Raw genomic sequence first — 16450 nt, 5'->3', positions numbered from 1 at the left:
TTGCCTCTCCTGCCCTCCTCTGTGCTCATTCAATCCTTGGTAATCAAAAGGCATGTCTCTTCCTTACCTGTAAGTTCTGACAACAAACATCTTAACTGAAACAGCCCTGACCAAATTTCCTCTGCAAAAGAGATCTGAGCTTGAATATGTAGAAAGCTGGGTTAACATTTGGCCTTCCAATACACACATTACGCTTGAAACAACAATAAAAATAAATCATAACAACAACCATGACCTTTCTACTGTACCTCAATCCTTGGTGGTTCCTGTACTGTAGTAGTTTCATTATGAGGTTTCTCTACTTCAATGGATGATTTAGGCTTCTTTTTCTTTTTCTTTTTTTTTTTCTTCTTATCTGACCCTTCTTCAGGCTCAGTTTCACTAGCATCATTTCTTGTTTCTGACTGTTGACAAAAATCATGGAGAGTGACTGTTAAACATTGATTTATTTCGATATGAAAATAAAAGTAAAAACAAATTCAAAATAATCACAAGTGACCGAACTTACACAGCTAAAGCATATCTTAATTAACCTATGCTAGGATACTAAGTGGACAAGGTGAATTCAAGACCTATCATAAATTCAGAGGTAATGCAAGAACTCTTCACTTGAAGAACACTGCACAGTTATCAGAACGTATCTGCACTACTGAGATTTCAGTAGGAAATATCCACCCTTAATAAGACTAGATTTCCATGTTTTCTGTCTGATTCCGAAGTCAGAAATTTGAAAAAAGTCCAGCTTAAAAATAATGTATTCAAATCAGTTATTTTGGAAGTTAGTGTTGCTGGAGCTGCACTGTCCTGTTATTTTTTTTAATGATGCTAAGAAAAAAGTTCTAGTATATACAAGGTAATTTTAATTTGTTCTTAAAAGCTACATTATAAGTGGACACTGTGTACGGAGTCTAGAAAAAATGGCAATCCATCAGGTCAAGAGACACCATTACACAGTAATAGAAATGAGTTTAGAGCAGACAATTCTCAAGTACCTTTGCCTGACTATCCTGCTTCCCTTTGCTTCTGGAAAGATCTTCAGATGCTGGCGATGACACAATTTTCTTTGGGGGCTGTGAAAGAACCATGGCCCAAGACACATGCGGCTGAGCAGAACCATCTGCAGATGTCTGAGGAAGTGCTGTTACATAAAAAGTGATATCCAAAGATGTCACAAAAATATTTCTCAGGGATTCAGAAGCAAAGGATTGGTAATGAATGAATCAAGTACTATCAAATATAGTAGAGAGCCATGTTCTTTCCTCGTAAAGAGTGAAATAAGATGCTCACTTGCACTTTTCATTTCTCCAGAGGGCTTTTTAGAATATACAAACTGAAAGGTTTTCTTATGTGCTTTAGTGTGCAAGAATTTCATCCACACTACCATCCAGAGATATCAGCACTTTGAAAGAATTCATACTTAATTCATCTTGAAAATATTCTTAACACACAACAAATACTGACCAAAATCTAAATTCTTCTTTAAGAATGAGAGAAACTTTACTGAGCAAATAAATACTGCAGCTATTTTATTCTGGGGGATAAGAACTGAGGAGGACAGCATTTGGGAAAAAAATGTTATCAGATGACTTCAAAATTTCTGGAAAAATCTTATCTTTAGTAGGCCTTTCAAGGCACTTAAGCAGATCGGCCTGTCACTTCTGAATCCTTATGGCAGTCAGAGGGAAGATAACCACGGAACTGTCCAGACTGGTGCAGTTCTGTGCATGCACAGAAGTATGGTGACAGGTGTGTAGACAACTTCAGTGCTTAACACATTTGATGGCTCCAGGAACGAGTCTTGCTGACAATTCACATAATTTTGGACTTAGGTAACTCAATTACATCTAAATACTTACCTGAAACTAGCCACTTGATATTTTTGTGGTTATTAAAAAAAAAAAAAAAAAAAAAACAAAAAACCCTGCATCCTCACAGCCACAGACCAGGTAAGCAAAAACAACAAATGGGACGTTTCAGCACTAATGTAGAATATCACAGTACTCCACTGCAATCTTCTTTTTTAACAGGCTTGACAAAAATAACATATGCCACAGAATAAAAACACATACCTACTAGACCATCAGCTATTTAAAGAAAATCTGCTTACCCAGACTGATCAAATATTTACCTCTCACTTATTCCTGAAAAATTTGTAAATGACTCAACAGACTTCCAACAAATCAACAGGTATTACTCTCTCTCCTCATAATCAACACAGGAGGCAACTGCAGCAACATTAGCCCTTGAGCATCAATGAGACCACAGAGAAAAATAGGACAATCACAGTTCTGATCTGCTAATGAAATCTATAAGTAAGAGTAAGCCATAAATGATTATCTCAGTTGAAAGAAACTGATAAAGCTTTGTATCACTTAAAACTGATCAAAGCCATTAACATGGTGCACACTACACAGCACACAATCAACTTGCATATTAATGAAAATACAAGAAAATTTAAATTCATTCAAATATTTGCTTCCACGATATTTTTGGCATTGTGCTTGAAGATTAACTTTAAATGATTTCTCACTTGAATTCCTTTCATGAGTATCTGTTTGTATTTCAAAAAGTGTTAAATTAAAAAATTTTACAAATGTTACAAATTACAAAACCATCCAAATCACACTGGTATTGCAAAGAAAGAGATGTAGCCAGCTGCTTTACTAAAAGGCCCCTAGAGAAGGTTTGGAGTTGTGTTTGTTTTGTTTGTTTTGTAATGAGCTTACTGTTTAATTCCTTTATTGTTCAACAGCTCCTGCGAATACTTTATCTTTTCAAATTAATAAGATGCAAATAGTTCAAATACAGAGAAATAATTTATGTCTGTAGTACTTACCTCTACCATTAAATGAAGAGGGAATTAAGCTGGCTACTGTTTCATCTGAAGTTTTTAAAGGAGCTTTGCTTTCCATAGAAACATCTTCCTATAAAATAGATGGTTAGATATCATAAAAATAGGAATATAATGACCACTCTAAATTGAACGAAACAAAAAAAAAAAGTCCCCAATCCATACACAGATCAAGGTGTAGGGAATTTTGTAGCCTAGTTTTTCTGTTGTTCTTCTTACTGGAACTATTTGGACCCTATAACATTACAAAATGCAAGCAGATGCCTGTCTACTGCTATACGAGCAAGATGATGTCTGCTTATATTTCACAACAGCATCCAAACAATAATTCTAAGAACAAACAAGAAAGTTTTAACTTTCTAAAAACATTAAAAACAAAGTCCATCATCAAATTCAAACTAGCAATGAAAAAGGAAATTACAGTGTCAGCAACAAGGTATTTTCTCCATCACAGGCATTTCCACTGAAAGGCAAAACTGGGAAAAACTATGCTATTTGAATCCTTCAAACAGAAGGATCATCTTTAATCACTGTTGAAAACTCTGATACAACACATCTAACATGCTGCTGAATGCATCAGTATTGTATTTACTAACAACCAGGGAAACAAGGAAATCTACATGAATAATTAAGTTAAGAAACCTATATATCTTAACAATAACTTCTTCCCTCCTTCGGGAACTCAGCTTCTTATTTTTATCCTTTAACACACAGCAATTAAGAACAATATTCACAGCAATTAAGACCAATATTACAGACACAGGATTCCTTTTTTTAATCTGTTAAAACTGCTGAATAAATGGTTGCTTACATATTATTTCCAGGAGAGAAATAAAGCAAAAAGCCATTAAGAAACCTCTAGGAATATATGTGCTCTGTACAGGCAAGCTAGAAATCTAAGACCATAGCAGCACCAATCTACATTCTAACAGTACATGGCTTTCCCCTATCTACTGCCAGCATAGTCAGGGAAGGAATAGTGAGAAAGAATAAAAGAGGAGATGGCAAGCACTGGCACCACCATCAACAAAAAGAACTGTAAAAACCTTGGGCTATAAAACTTCCTTACAAGCTACTTAAACAGGTATCAAATTACCATAGCGAATGCAAAAATAACTTCTTGAACTTAATGCAAGTTTTGTTTTTATGAGCTTTGCAACATGAAAGCATCAGCTAACCTCTGTGTTGAACGAAGGAGACATCTGTATCTTCAGTGGTTGACTAAGGCACGTAATGTTATTTTCCACTGAACATACTGATCCACTTCTACACTGTACATCCAATACCTCACTGCTTCCCAAAATCTGTGACTTGGAGAAATCCAAAGCAGAAGCTTCAACAGCAGGTACAGGTAAACTCTCTTTTTTTGGAGTTTGTGTTGACTTCTTGATCGTGGCTTTATTGAACCTGTCTGAATAAAGTACACAAAGTCAAAACAACAGAACTTGCCTGTGATCAGTTCTATGTATGTCTTATAGCACACCAATTGACATAACCACAGTAATCGTCACAAGAACTATGGCTACACTTACTTCATATTAAAAAAACAAAACAAAACAAAACCAAGTAGCCATTATAATCAAGATGCATAAACAACAGTGAATCCACAGCAATTGTAAATTCAGTTGCTTGCTTCGGAAATTCTTTTTTTATCAGTTTACACGAACCTGGGGAATCATCAAAAAGGGTAAGTCACCATCTCTTGTCAAAAAGTTACCCGGGAAAAAACCTACTCCTTAACTAGTACAGATTTAGAAACATGGTCACAAACTGGGGGTTATAGCACAATCAACTATTTTGCATCTACTCTATATATTTGTAACCAAACAGCCCATGTGTACCTGGTTTCATGGAATCTCTGCTGCATGCAGAGGTCTGGAAAGAAGTCCTGTTCACAATTCTGCCAGAAGAGTCATCTCCATCATGCCTTTTCTTGTCCAATTTTTTCTCACCCTCTTTTGACCTCCTCTGCTGCAAATATTTGTGACATATTTAGTTGATTTTACTTGAGCTTTGTTAAATCATCAAATTTGCCCTACTATTACTTGAGTTATAGTTAACTAACTGCGCATCTGGAGTTTGAAATTTAAGTTAATACACCATAAACAGTTAGTACACCATAACCATCAATAATCAATAAAAACCAGAGGAACAGCCAGTTAGAGATTTGTTATTGAATCCTATTTACATTTGGTTAACTGTGTTACTTTTAGCACATACTGCAGCCTAAGCAAGATGGATCATATCCATATGTTTCTAGACAACTGTACTTTCAAGATCTCATTAAAATTAACTGGAGCATTTCCAATAGTTTAAAACCTAAACCTGGTCTTAAATCATCCAGTCTGACTTTCTAAAACTGCGTTTCATCTGGAAAAGGGCTAAAATCTTTTAAGCATTCCAAGCCTTTGACTAATCTACATACTACGGGCAAAACTTGCCTGATGTGCCAGCAACATCCAAAAGACTTCGAGCAGCCAGAAAGTAATTTGAAAAGAAGCACCTATGTGATCCCACTAAAGCAAACATATTCACACAAATCCTGAAGCCTTGTGATTCTCACCAGGCATTTACCTTGCCAGAGTTGGGCTCAGGAATCAGTATGGTCTAAATAGGCAAGAAAAAAGCACTAGGCATGCACTCACACCAACACAGAAGAGTGGCTTAACTTTTTCTGATTACAGGATACTGGGCTAAGTACATCTGGCACAAATATTTTTTTCTTGGATGGGGGGGAAGAGATATTTCCTGACCTCTAAAGTTAACATGTTAAGGCCTTATGAGATGTGCTCATATTAATGCAAAGCCACACAGGTCAGTAACTTCTCTCTTAAAGCTCACAAAGAAATAAACGAACACGAAACAGCGCTCAGCCCAGCCCTATATAGATCACAGAATTCCTCCCAGAAGTCAAATTATATTTCTTAATATTACCTCACCTGTACTGTGAGCCATACGGCTTCAGTGTTTAACTTTTCTCTCAGCACTAAAAATGCTTATTTTAAGTCTCTGGCCTTTGTATCTTAATATAACTGTTAGCCTTGCAATTCCTCTACACGTGCCTTACCACAGTGAAGATACCAGGTCTCTGCCTAGAGAATAAGGTCCAACCAGAAGGATGTGACTGGAGTACAGATAACTTTAATTTGCAAGGCTGTTCTCATTGCATATAATTAAAGATTCACAGTGTCCAACCACGGAGGGAAATGGCTTAATACTACATTTGATTTTTTTTCCTGATTTTAAAATTTGGAGTAGCTTGTCTATTCTTTGTTTGAAAATTTTATCTAAGTTTCAGGGAATTTATCCTCAAATGGACAAACACACACAAAATCACAAACATCTGTTTTCCTTTTGATTGAAGGAGAACATGTCTAACATTAACCCTTCCTCCCTCTGCACTCCAACCCAAGTTTTTTCTTGCTTGTGGATTGTTTTCCACCTGTAGCAGGTGGAATTCCTTCACTGATAAATGTGGTCTGCATCACTAATCAGCCGCTTAGCTGATATCAGCCATGGGTCTTTTTAACTCAGGTCACAGGGGCTGACACCAGGCTCTGAAAAAGCCCAGACAATGAATGAGCACAGTTCACAAATACATGATTATTTTTTTTCCCTATGCTACTTTCTGAGAAGAAAAATACAGGCCCCTCATTTTCCAAATATACTACTTGAAAACCTGTATTCGCTCGAATTACAGAATTCCATAACCTTCTTTGAAATCTAAAGTTGAGTGTGTTAATACCACCATCCTTTTAAAATGCCTCATTATTGCTACAAGAACAGAAAGTGATTATTCACCTCAAAAACGGACACAACATTTGGAAAGACTGACTTAAAATAAGAATGTCTTAATTTTAATTTTTTGAAATAGTATATTTGCTTACCTTTGAAACATTCCTACTTTCCGGTCTGACTGGATACGTTCGTTCAGCAGATTCACTGACTCTTCCGGCACTATTATAGTATGTAGAGGCATTAGAATGATATTGTGAGCTCGCTACTGGATAGACACTTGGAACAACATCGGGAGAATAAGAGCAGCAGGAGTATTCACCGAGTGTAGGATCTCCCACAAGGCTACATGAGGGATATTGAGAAAGACATGAGAAGTCATGGGACAAACCTTCAGCATATACTTATTGTCTAGATAAGCACATCATTCCTTGGCTGAGGAATTTGTTTAACAAGAAGGCTATACTTCAAAAGAAAAGTATTCCATGTTATTTAAACTAAGTATTCATTCACGGTTATAGACTGCTTTTAATAATACTTTAATTCTGTTTTGGAGAAAACATGTATTTTAGTTAATATTTAAAAATACAGGTGTTATCTGAAAACCTATTTCCAAATTTCAAAGCTAGTCTGTGTTACAGTTACAAGCCCCATTTCTCTGTAGGGATACCAATATTCTTGCTACTTATTTTTGGTAGTTTTTTTCTTGTGTAACAAACCAAAAGCACAGTATAACTACATGACGTGCATTACACATTTGACTGGAAAAACAGAAATATTAAATAGTAAAACTTGTCTTAAACTGCCTCAATAACAAAGAGTATAGCACACTACAGGGTATGAGGTATGTATGAAATACAATGAAGGATTATAAAACAGTCAAAACCAGAGCTGAACTTAGCCATCACATTTTATGAAAATACAACATGTCTGTAGCATGCCTTTTTCTTTAAAGGTATACTCAAAGTCCTCTTCCAATTTCCTCCTACACTTTCTGCAGAAACTGTATACTGAGATCCAAATTTGTTTAGGGAGAAAGGAAATTTCTCAGTCTGAAAAAGTTGCATTTAATTTTTATAACAGTTTACCATAACCTTGGGTAGATAATGAAAACAGAAAAACATCCTTATCAAGATAAGACTTCAGATAACACATTTCTTATTGTTTGTTTAATTTCTGAAAGACTGAAGTCAAAGCAATTCTCATTATCATAATTTACACACAGAGAAGAAAAATAACACATCTGAGTTAAAATGATAACTATGGTTCAACCCCCCAGCAAGGCAAAAAGTTCACAGAAGTACTGCTGCTGTCTGCTGGATTTTTTCAATGTTAAAAAATACTGTAGATCAGGCCATACTCACCTCACTGTTAAATTTAAATTAAAAACCAAAATGGATTGAAAATACTGAGATTCCCTGTAGTATAAAATGGTTGTGGTACTAAGAAAGCTTACAATGAATGTGTTCTCTAAGGCTCTAACTGAATTTCTTAGGACACTGCAATAATTTTGCATTAATTGCAAAATTAATTGTTTAGCATTCTGCAGAATTATGGAACCTGACAAGGTTCTTACAAAACTTAGTTATTTCCTATCCTGATATGCAGACTTTATTTCTAGATTGCCGCAGGGTTAACAATACATTTATAAAGCTACATGGAAGACCTGTTTCTAGGCCTCATAAGAAAAAAAAATTTAGAAACCCATAACATTCTTAATGAAATTGCCTTTGCAGGGGGGTATGAGGGAATGAGAGGGGAAGAAGATCCAGGAAAAATCCCATCCATTATTTAAATGTTTTAAAGTAAGAAGAACCTTCTTGGAGGATCTTCCTCTTCCTTTTACACAACTGTATTTATCTCAGTCTTGTTGTAACAACTGTTCTTGTCACCCAAGGAGTGGGTTTAACTCCTTCCCAAATATAAAATATCCAGATCAATCGCTACAGACCAACACCACTTTCCCTTATTCTCTTTAATGCTCAGTAATGATACACGCCCTCATGAGCAAGAGGCTAGGTACCAGACATATGCCCGAAGAACAGAAATGCAAAACTGAAATCCTGCAGACAATGAACAAGCATTTCTACAATTAGAATATTAACGTGTCACAGCTTCAGCTTGGTATTCAATGTCAGAAACTGGAAAGGTAAAAACACCCCAAGAAATAAGATCCAGAAAATATACATACTTATCCAGAGCTGGTTCCTGAACAAATGGGTAGCATGTAGTTAAGTACCTAGGAAAGACACATGCTGCTGAGGGTTCTGACCATGCCACAGTTACCGCCGCATGTTTGGGAACAAACGGTTTGACCTCTGCTGATAACTTGATGCCCTGAGAAACAAAACGTTTTTTGGCTACATGCATTTTGAGATTAATGTTATAAGTGAAAAATATGCATCCTGGTGAGCTTAACCATCCTAGGAAAGAGTTAGTTTGCGCTCTTCTAATAAAACATGCAAAACTATAAAGTTCACAGAAAGGAAACGGAGGGAAAGGGAGAAGGAATTCTAAGAGAAATGTGACTGCTCTGGAAAACTATTTTCTTTAATGTGCCCACCTTTAATACGAAATACTAACAGAGCCCCATTACAAAAATGACAGAGGCCTGCTTGACACAAGAGGCAATAAACTCCAAAATAAGAATCATTATTTTATATTATAACAATATAAACTAAAACTCCTAACACGTAACTACCATTACTGCAAGATCCAACTCTGGAAGTATTTAACAACAATGGCTTTGTGTATATTAGTATTTTTAAGGGAGTTCATGTGAAATGAATATTAAATTAGGCAGCCTTCTAACATTTTTGACACATCACAAATCTATTCATACTGATTTTCCATTTGTTCTGAATTACCATCGACTTAAACCAAATACTCTTATATGAAGGGACATCAAAATGAGACTCAAAATGTATTTATTGCCATGACAGTGTTGTATAGTTTTACTCACTGTAATACATGCAACAAGTCATTTTTATAGTCGGTTATATATTTTGGGGTAACTAACGCACTACAGGATAATTGGGATCTTTTTACTTCTTGCCAAAGCCCATTTCAACACCTACAATAACACATTAAGCCTTTTAAAATAAAGGAACAGTAATTTCAATGCTTGAGCAGATAAACAAGACTCAGCGCACCCTCTGGTGGCTCAACACTCACATCCGTTGTAAACATTTAAAGAGGTTTCTTAAGTAAACAACAGATAAATTCAGAACCCAAAGAGCTTGCAGTGATCAGGCAGAGCCAATCTATGCAGAACATCCATTTTAACATTGACAAATACTGTACTGATACATAAATATATATGTGTATATATATATATATTTATGTATATACACACATATATATAAACTTGGGAGGCAATACCGAACGAGCAGGTAAGGTATCAGGAACCCCATGTTCACTAAGCAAGTAACGTGCTACAGGAAGCAGCCGTGATTTAAGGCTAGCGGCTTACTTTAAGGCCACCTCAGCCCGACTAGGAAACCCATGTGCAACGCAACGTCACGTTGATTACTTGGGATTTGTGGCTGTGTCTTTCAAGGGACAGCGGCGCCTGCGCGCCCTGCCGGCGCACTCCGCGCTCCCCAAACGCGACGTGGTTTTGGGCATCAGCTCACGCACCCTCTGCTCTCCCGGGTCTGGCCTTTCTAGCAAGACTCCCCCCCTCCGCAGCGACCCCCCCGGGCGCAGGGCGGGGGAGCGCGGGCCTCCCCGCGGCGGGTCGCGCACTCGCACCTCCCGCTGCGGCCGCAGCCCCGCGCCTCCTCCGGGGGGCGAGCAGGCCGGCCCCGGCCCTGCCCCAGCGCGGGGGCCCCCGTGGGGGCCGCGCCGGTTACGTAAGAGGCCGGGGCGGGGGGAGGGAGCGGAGCGGAGCGGGGGTCGCCGCCGCCCTTACCTCGCCGCCGCCGCCGCCCGCGCCCGGCCGCCGCTCCGCGGACATGGCGAGGACGGGCCGCGGCCCCGGCCCCCGTGCCGCGCCGCGCTCCGCACCCGCTTCCGAGCCGGCGCCGGCGCCGCCCGATGACGTCGCCGCCAATCAGCAACGGCCGGCGGGGCGCGGGGGGGGGCGGGACAGCGGCAAACGAGCCGGGGCAGGCGGGGGGGGCCGGGCCGGGCCGGGCCGTGCCGGGCGGCCCCGCCGTGGTGAGCACGGCGAGAGCCGGTAAGGCAGTTCAGCAGAACATCCCGTTGGTAGCCCGGAGCAGGTGCGCGGCCCTGCTTGATCCCTCTGCTGAGGGGTAACAGAGGGGCGCCAAGGCTTTTGAAGACCAGCGACGGTAGAGGGGCAGCTGCAGTCAACACCCAAGAGCCTGACGCCAGGGCCTGAGGAAAAGCCAGGCTCAAGATGACGGTTTCTGCTGGTGGTTCTGGTTAGGCTGCCTGAAACGCCACCTTAGGGGCAAGACTAGAGCCTTGCAGTGCAGCACCAAGAGCCACCACGACAGTAGGCAGCTCTAGCAATTCTAGAGTCAAGACCATGAGGATGACTTGCCTCATCAAATTTGACATAAGCATCTATGACCAAGCATGTTCATAGCAATAGGAAGGACACTGAGGAATCATACTTTGTTAGGATGAAGGATCCACAATGGGATATTAAGATCTTGGCCACACAGCTCTGATCTCTACAGCTTCCAGCCATAGTAGTTATATATAGGGCCATAAGGTCACTTACCTCCTTCTGGCACTGTAACATCACCTTCACTGCATGCTGACATTATGCAGGAAGATCATGTACCACATCATTTAAGTGACATGAAGATGTTCCTGTTTCTTTTGGCCTTCCTAACCTTACAGATCTAATGCTAGCTTGCAATTCTCACTACAGTCGCACCAATACTGAACAAAGTTCTACTGAAGCACCCATTCAAAAAAGTTGATTGTTGGGCCACTACTAGAGAGCTTCAGTATGCCACAGGGACCCATTTGAAGCAACTGGTCACCTCTGAACTTGTTAGCTTTAGTCCATACACCAGCTCACCTGTGCTGGCACACAGGTTTCTAAGTAAGGACTAATCCAAATTTTACTGGGTTGACCTAGAACCTTTATACTTAAAGTTGGGTTTGTACTGTCCTGCTACCAGCAGCTGCTTTTATTAGAGGAAAAGCACTCACTTTACTTTGACAATGCTTTTAAGGACTACTGTCTACATAGCAAGACAGAGTACCAGCTTAGCTTCCCAGAAAAAAAGTGAAAGACTGGAAGTATAGGCTAAAACCCCAGACTAATTAAAGTTTGAGACAGGAAGATAGTTTTGTACAAGCAAAGTAACCAAGAAGGAGCAAAAAGCTTAATAAAGTTTAGTATAATTAGCATCTTACAAGTTTATACCACAGAGATAGTTTAAGTAACTGCAGGATAAATAGTTATCATAATCATCATTACCTTTACAGTCCTATAATTTTAGGATGTCATAGACTAGTCTGAGTATTACCTCAATTTAACAGTATGTCACCTGCTTAATTGAATACCTTGAGTATTACCACCACCAGTTTCATTTTTAAATTGGCTAGAAGCAGTTGTAGGACCCACTTGATTTAAGACAGGTTCAGGTAAGGGTCAGAAACTATAAGACAGTAGGGCAAAACAGTTCTTGTAGAGAAACAAAGTAGCTTTGCCAACTCCCAAGTTCTCTCAAGTGAATACCCCCCTTCTAGCACACAAGATAGTCATTTTGTCTGGTGAATTAAAACTTTAGACATTTAGGTATTTATAGAGCATTAAAAATAGAGTTTATTTCTTTATGCCTACTACTGAACAAGTGAGCCATTGGATTTGAACATGCTACACTGTTTAGCAGAAAAGCTCAGTATGAAAGTTTTTGAACACATGTAACAAGTGATCATCTAGTCAGAACATGCAACATAAACTTTAATAAACAAAAATTCAATGAAAAGTCAAATAGGCACTTACATTAACAGTAAAGAAAAATTTCATTAATCTTTGAACACCATAGCAGCCTACTTGGAATTGCATTTGACTGAGCTTTGTTGCTGTGAATAATACAGCTCATGCACAGGTATGGATGTATGTTTTGTACATTTTCAAGTATTCACTGAATACTACCAACATATATACACTCATATACATAAAGTTCCAGAAGAAGATTTAGGAGATTTCTAGAAGGTAGTTCATTTTTGCTCATCCTTTGGAAGAGGTCTTCTGAAAAGAAGAATGTGTGGCTCTGTGGAAATAAAATTGAACAAAGCATTAGTCTGTCCTTAAATCCTGATTACAGGGTCTTCTTCTGTTCAAGAGAGCTCGAACAATAACTGAAGCTTACTGTCAGATATTAAATAGACTAAAAAATTAAGACCTCAGACAGCTCCCCATGCAGAACAATTTCAAGAACCACTTTGCAGTAACCTTAAACAACTAAACAGATGCTTTCAAAAGTTTTATACTGGAATTTGGCAGTCCTCTAAATTTGAGATATTTACAGGAAGGAAGTACAGAAAAATACAGCAGACTTGGTACTAGTTCTGTCTCTGTACACTAGGCTATTTCATGAGCTTTATCACTAGTTTACTCTAACCAGCTAGTGATATTGTCCTGGTCACATACATACTGACTGTCAAGCATCAACAAGAGCCACTTTAATGTAAGCTGCCTGTATAAACATAACTGTTGACCTGACTTGTCAGCTCCTCCAAAAAAGCCCCAGGCAATACTTTCAAAATATCAAAGTTGTCCAGATGAGGCAAACACTGGAGGATTAGGCTAATTGTTTCTTCTGGATCTTTGGAAGTTTGGAACTCCACAGGACTGGTTGCAATTCATCATTACCAATTAAGTTACCCTTTGGTCAGTCTTACCAATGTTATCCTGAATGGCTGTTTTTAGTACACTATACATGACTATATATATATAGTCAAGTTTTAGAGCTTCATACCCCATTAATTGAAAGACTGTGGCTTTAGTGTAGCTTTTAGCAGGCAGTGTAGCTAGAGCTCAAACTATGCTGTAGACTCTCCTGAACGCTCACAAAGGACCTTGTCCAGGAGGGCATCTGCTAGGGTTTTGAGAGTATGAAAATGTACTGTTTCATGATATAAAAATACACTGCTGTATAAAGTTTGGGGCCATCACTGAGATATTAAAGGCTGCTACATTGCCTGCTTTCCCAAGCAGCTAGAGTAGCAAGCAGATAAAGAGAAGTCTAAACATCTAGTAGGAACTTCCAATTGGATTCTAGAGCAAAAGCAATTATACACTTGAACCTTCAGTTCTGGGCACCAGACAGTTGATGGTTTAGACTCCTTTTTTCATCTGTGCTTACCTGGTTCATGGATCATATAATGAACCCAGCCAAGACTTTGCTGAACACCAAGTCGCCTCCATTCCTCTTCAGACATTAGATGGGTTTTTGGTACTTGTTTTGAAAGTTCTCTTGGCAGCATCACATGTCTGTAGAAGTTCAATAATTAATCTCACATTACATAACTCAATGCCTGTCTTGGTCAACACTAAAACTTGTACATATCTATATTGAAAGATAGTAAGCAAGGTCAGTTATGCCAACATCTTCTCTAGCCTCAGGTGTTGATTGGTACTACTAATTAATTTGATTACCATGCATCAGTTCCAAAAGACAGTTTGAAGTTCACTCTGCCTACAAAACATTACATCTTCCTACTTCCTGAAATGAGTCATTCCCCAGCATGTTATAATCACTCTACTTGTATAGAGGTATACATACCCCTGGCAGGTGGCTGTCATACCACCCATTAGACTAATTGGATTTAAAATATCAATCACTCTAAAGTGCAAAGTTCATATAAGATCACTCCTATTAGTATTTTGCAATCACAAATATATATTTTTCCTCTCAGATATTAAGGTGGTGGTAGTTGGGAAGCACAGAACGTTAACTGCACTTAAAGCCTGATCTGCCAACTGAGGAGAAGCACAAAGCCTGCTTCTCACATTTGCAAGTTCTTTTATTACTTAATAGAAAGCAAAGACAAGTATTCAGTCTAGCTTTTGAGACTAAGCGACTTTAATAGTAAAAGTCAACTAATTAACTGGCACTTATATTTCTACATACAGAGATGAGCAAAAAGCTGCTTTGTAGTAGCAATTTCAGGTAAGCTTGAGGGATTAAACTTTAACAGCATCAGTTACTGAGGCAGTACAAGACGTTACCCCCAGTTCTGTAGACTCCTGAACGCCTGGGTTTGAATACCCAACTTCACTTCGCCGGGGCATATAGAGCGAGGCGGCAGGACCGCGGCAGCCTCGGAGGCACACGCGGGGGGAGGCGCCGCCGCCGGGCCGTGCGGGTAGCGATCGCGCCACCAGAGGAGCGGGGCAGCCGGGGCTGCCGCCCCAGTCTCGTCGCTAGGGGCTGAGCGCCCCCCCGCCACCGCCGCGGGGGCCCAGCGGGCTTCGCCCCCACCCCCTCCCCCCTTTCGGGGCCCCCTGACCGGGGTCGGCGCTGCCCGCTCACCGGAGGCCACTCCGGAAGCGCCCCAGACCAGCGCCCCATCCCCCCGCCTCACGCCAGCGGCCGAAAGCTCCGCGAGGGCCCGTGCTGAGGAGGCGAGGCGCTGCCCCTCCCGCCAGCTGGAGGCCACCGCGTAGGCGGCGGAGCGGAGCCGCTCTCTGGGGCCGCACTCCCGACCGCGACCACCGGGGCCTTCCCCCCTGACCGCGGGAGAGGCGCCTGCCCGAGCCGCCCCCAGCAAGAGCCGGCAGGGAGCACACGCCCCTCGCCCCGGTCTCGTACCGGTACTCGTACTGCTCGTCGAAGTACTTGTCGGAATAGTAGATCTGCTTGTGGGCCATGGCGCGAGGCGGTGGCGGCAGTAACAGCACAGCACACTCCCCTCACGGACGGCTGCTGAAGACTAACCGCCCACTGCCGCGCCCCACTCGATTTGAATCTAGCAGCTCCATGCTCATTGGCGGGCTGGGCCAGCCAATGGCGTGCCGCGCGGCCGCGCCGGCGGAGACGGGCTCTCGCCTTTCCACCAATCCCCGGAAGCGACAGTGCAGGATTGCGTAAGAGGGTGACGGTTGGAAGCGGGGCGGAGGCGCGCGCACGTCGGCCCGAACGTGAGTTCTGGGCTCTGCGGCGTTTCCAAGGCAGCGGCGCCCCGCGTGAGCACCGGCGGCGCCGTGATTGGCCAGCTGCGGCCGGGGGCCGGGCGGTTCCAGCAGTTTCTAGAGCCCACTCGGCGGTGTGTGCGCGAGAGCATCGGGGACGTTAGTGGCTGGAGCTGCTGCTCCTCTGTCGTGTGGCGATGCGTTGGTATGGCTGCTGCGGCCGCCCCGGGCCCTCCTGGCAGCATAAGCAGCTGTAGTGCTCCGCTCTGCAGGGCCGGCCTTGTGGGGGTTGCTCATGGCAGGCGGTGGGGAGGAAGCCTGCTCCGATCTGCTAATAAAGCTTCAGGTTTCCATTAAATGTACACTCTGCCTTCGTATCTCTCTGTTACATCCTCTGGGGCCTAGCTGGGTTTATGAACTCTTGGTATAGTGAGCCCTGGCTATTCCTATGCAAACAGATCTGTGCCCTTGACATTAGGCTGTGGCTGCTGCAATACTGCTATGCAGCCTGTAGAGCAAATGGTTGGATTTCTAGGAAATTTTTCTTGTAATACAGAGACTATGAAGGGACTGTCATTTTGTTCCTTTTACTGCTTTTGTGTTGGCCTCAGGACTGTGTTAACAGGCTTAGAGTGCAGCAGAAAATATGTATAAGGGAGCAGGGATGTTCAGAGCCATGCGGCTTCCGTGGAAGCGGATTCCCACGTAGAAGCATTCTGAATAGTGGGACTAGCATTCTGAGTACCAGAAAAATAGCATAGTTAATATTTCTGTAGTAAAATCAAGTAGCAATTTCT

The 16450-nt window shown here is 41.4% G+C and overlaps 2 protein-coding genes across 2 annotated transcripts in view; both read right to left on the bottom strand.

The window, feature by feature from the left end:
* Positions 1 to 11300, bottom strand: part of SECISBP2 (SECIS binding protein 2) — a 29011-nt gene extending 17711 nt beyond the window's left edge. The window contains exons 1-9 of the mRNA XM_067316058.1: positions 11280 to 11300; positions 10500 to 10927; positions 8778 to 8825; positions 6739 to 6931; positions 4693 to 4822; positions 4030 to 4262; positions 2837 to 2924; positions 993 to 1138; positions 249 to 404 (exon numbers count right to left, since the gene is read on the bottom strand). Coding sequence (XP_067172159.1) covers positions 249 to 404; positions 993 to 1138; positions 2837 to 2924; positions 4030 to 4262; positions 4693 to 4822; positions 6739 to 6931; positions 8778 to 8825; positions 10500 to 10927; positions 11280 to 11300 — 1443 coding nt within the window. The remainder of the gene's footprint in view (positions 1 to 248; positions 405 to 992; positions 1139 to 2836; positions 2925 to 4029; positions 4263 to 4692; positions 4823 to 6738; positions 6932 to 8777; positions 8826 to 10499; positions 10928 to 11279) is intronic.
* A 1012-nt stretch (positions 11301 to 12312) lies between these two features.
* On the bottom strand, positions 12313 to 15467 carry CKS2 (CDC28 protein kinase regulatory subunit 2). Its single transcript, XM_067315504.1, has 3 exons — positions 15334 to 15467; positions 13885 to 14012; positions 12313 to 12789 (listed from the first exon to the last, which is right to left on the bottom strand). The coding sequence occupies exons 1-3, from the start codon at positions 15390 to 15392 to the stop codon at positions 12737 to 12739; spliced, it is 240 nt and encodes a 79-aa protein (XP_067171605.1). The 5' UTR covers positions 15393 to 15467; the 3' UTR covers positions 12313 to 12736.
* Positions 15468 to 16450: the final 983 nt, after the last annotated feature.

Source organism: Apteryx mantelli, chromosome Z, assembly GCF_036417845.1.
Source record: "Apteryx mantelli isolate bAptMan1 chromosome Z, bAptMan1.hap1, whole genome shotgun sequence".
Lineage (NCBI taxonomy): Eukaryota > Metazoa > Chordata > Aves > Apterygiformes > Apterygidae > Apteryx > Apteryx mantelli.
This window is presented reverse-complemented; position numbering and strand designations above follow the sequence as displayed.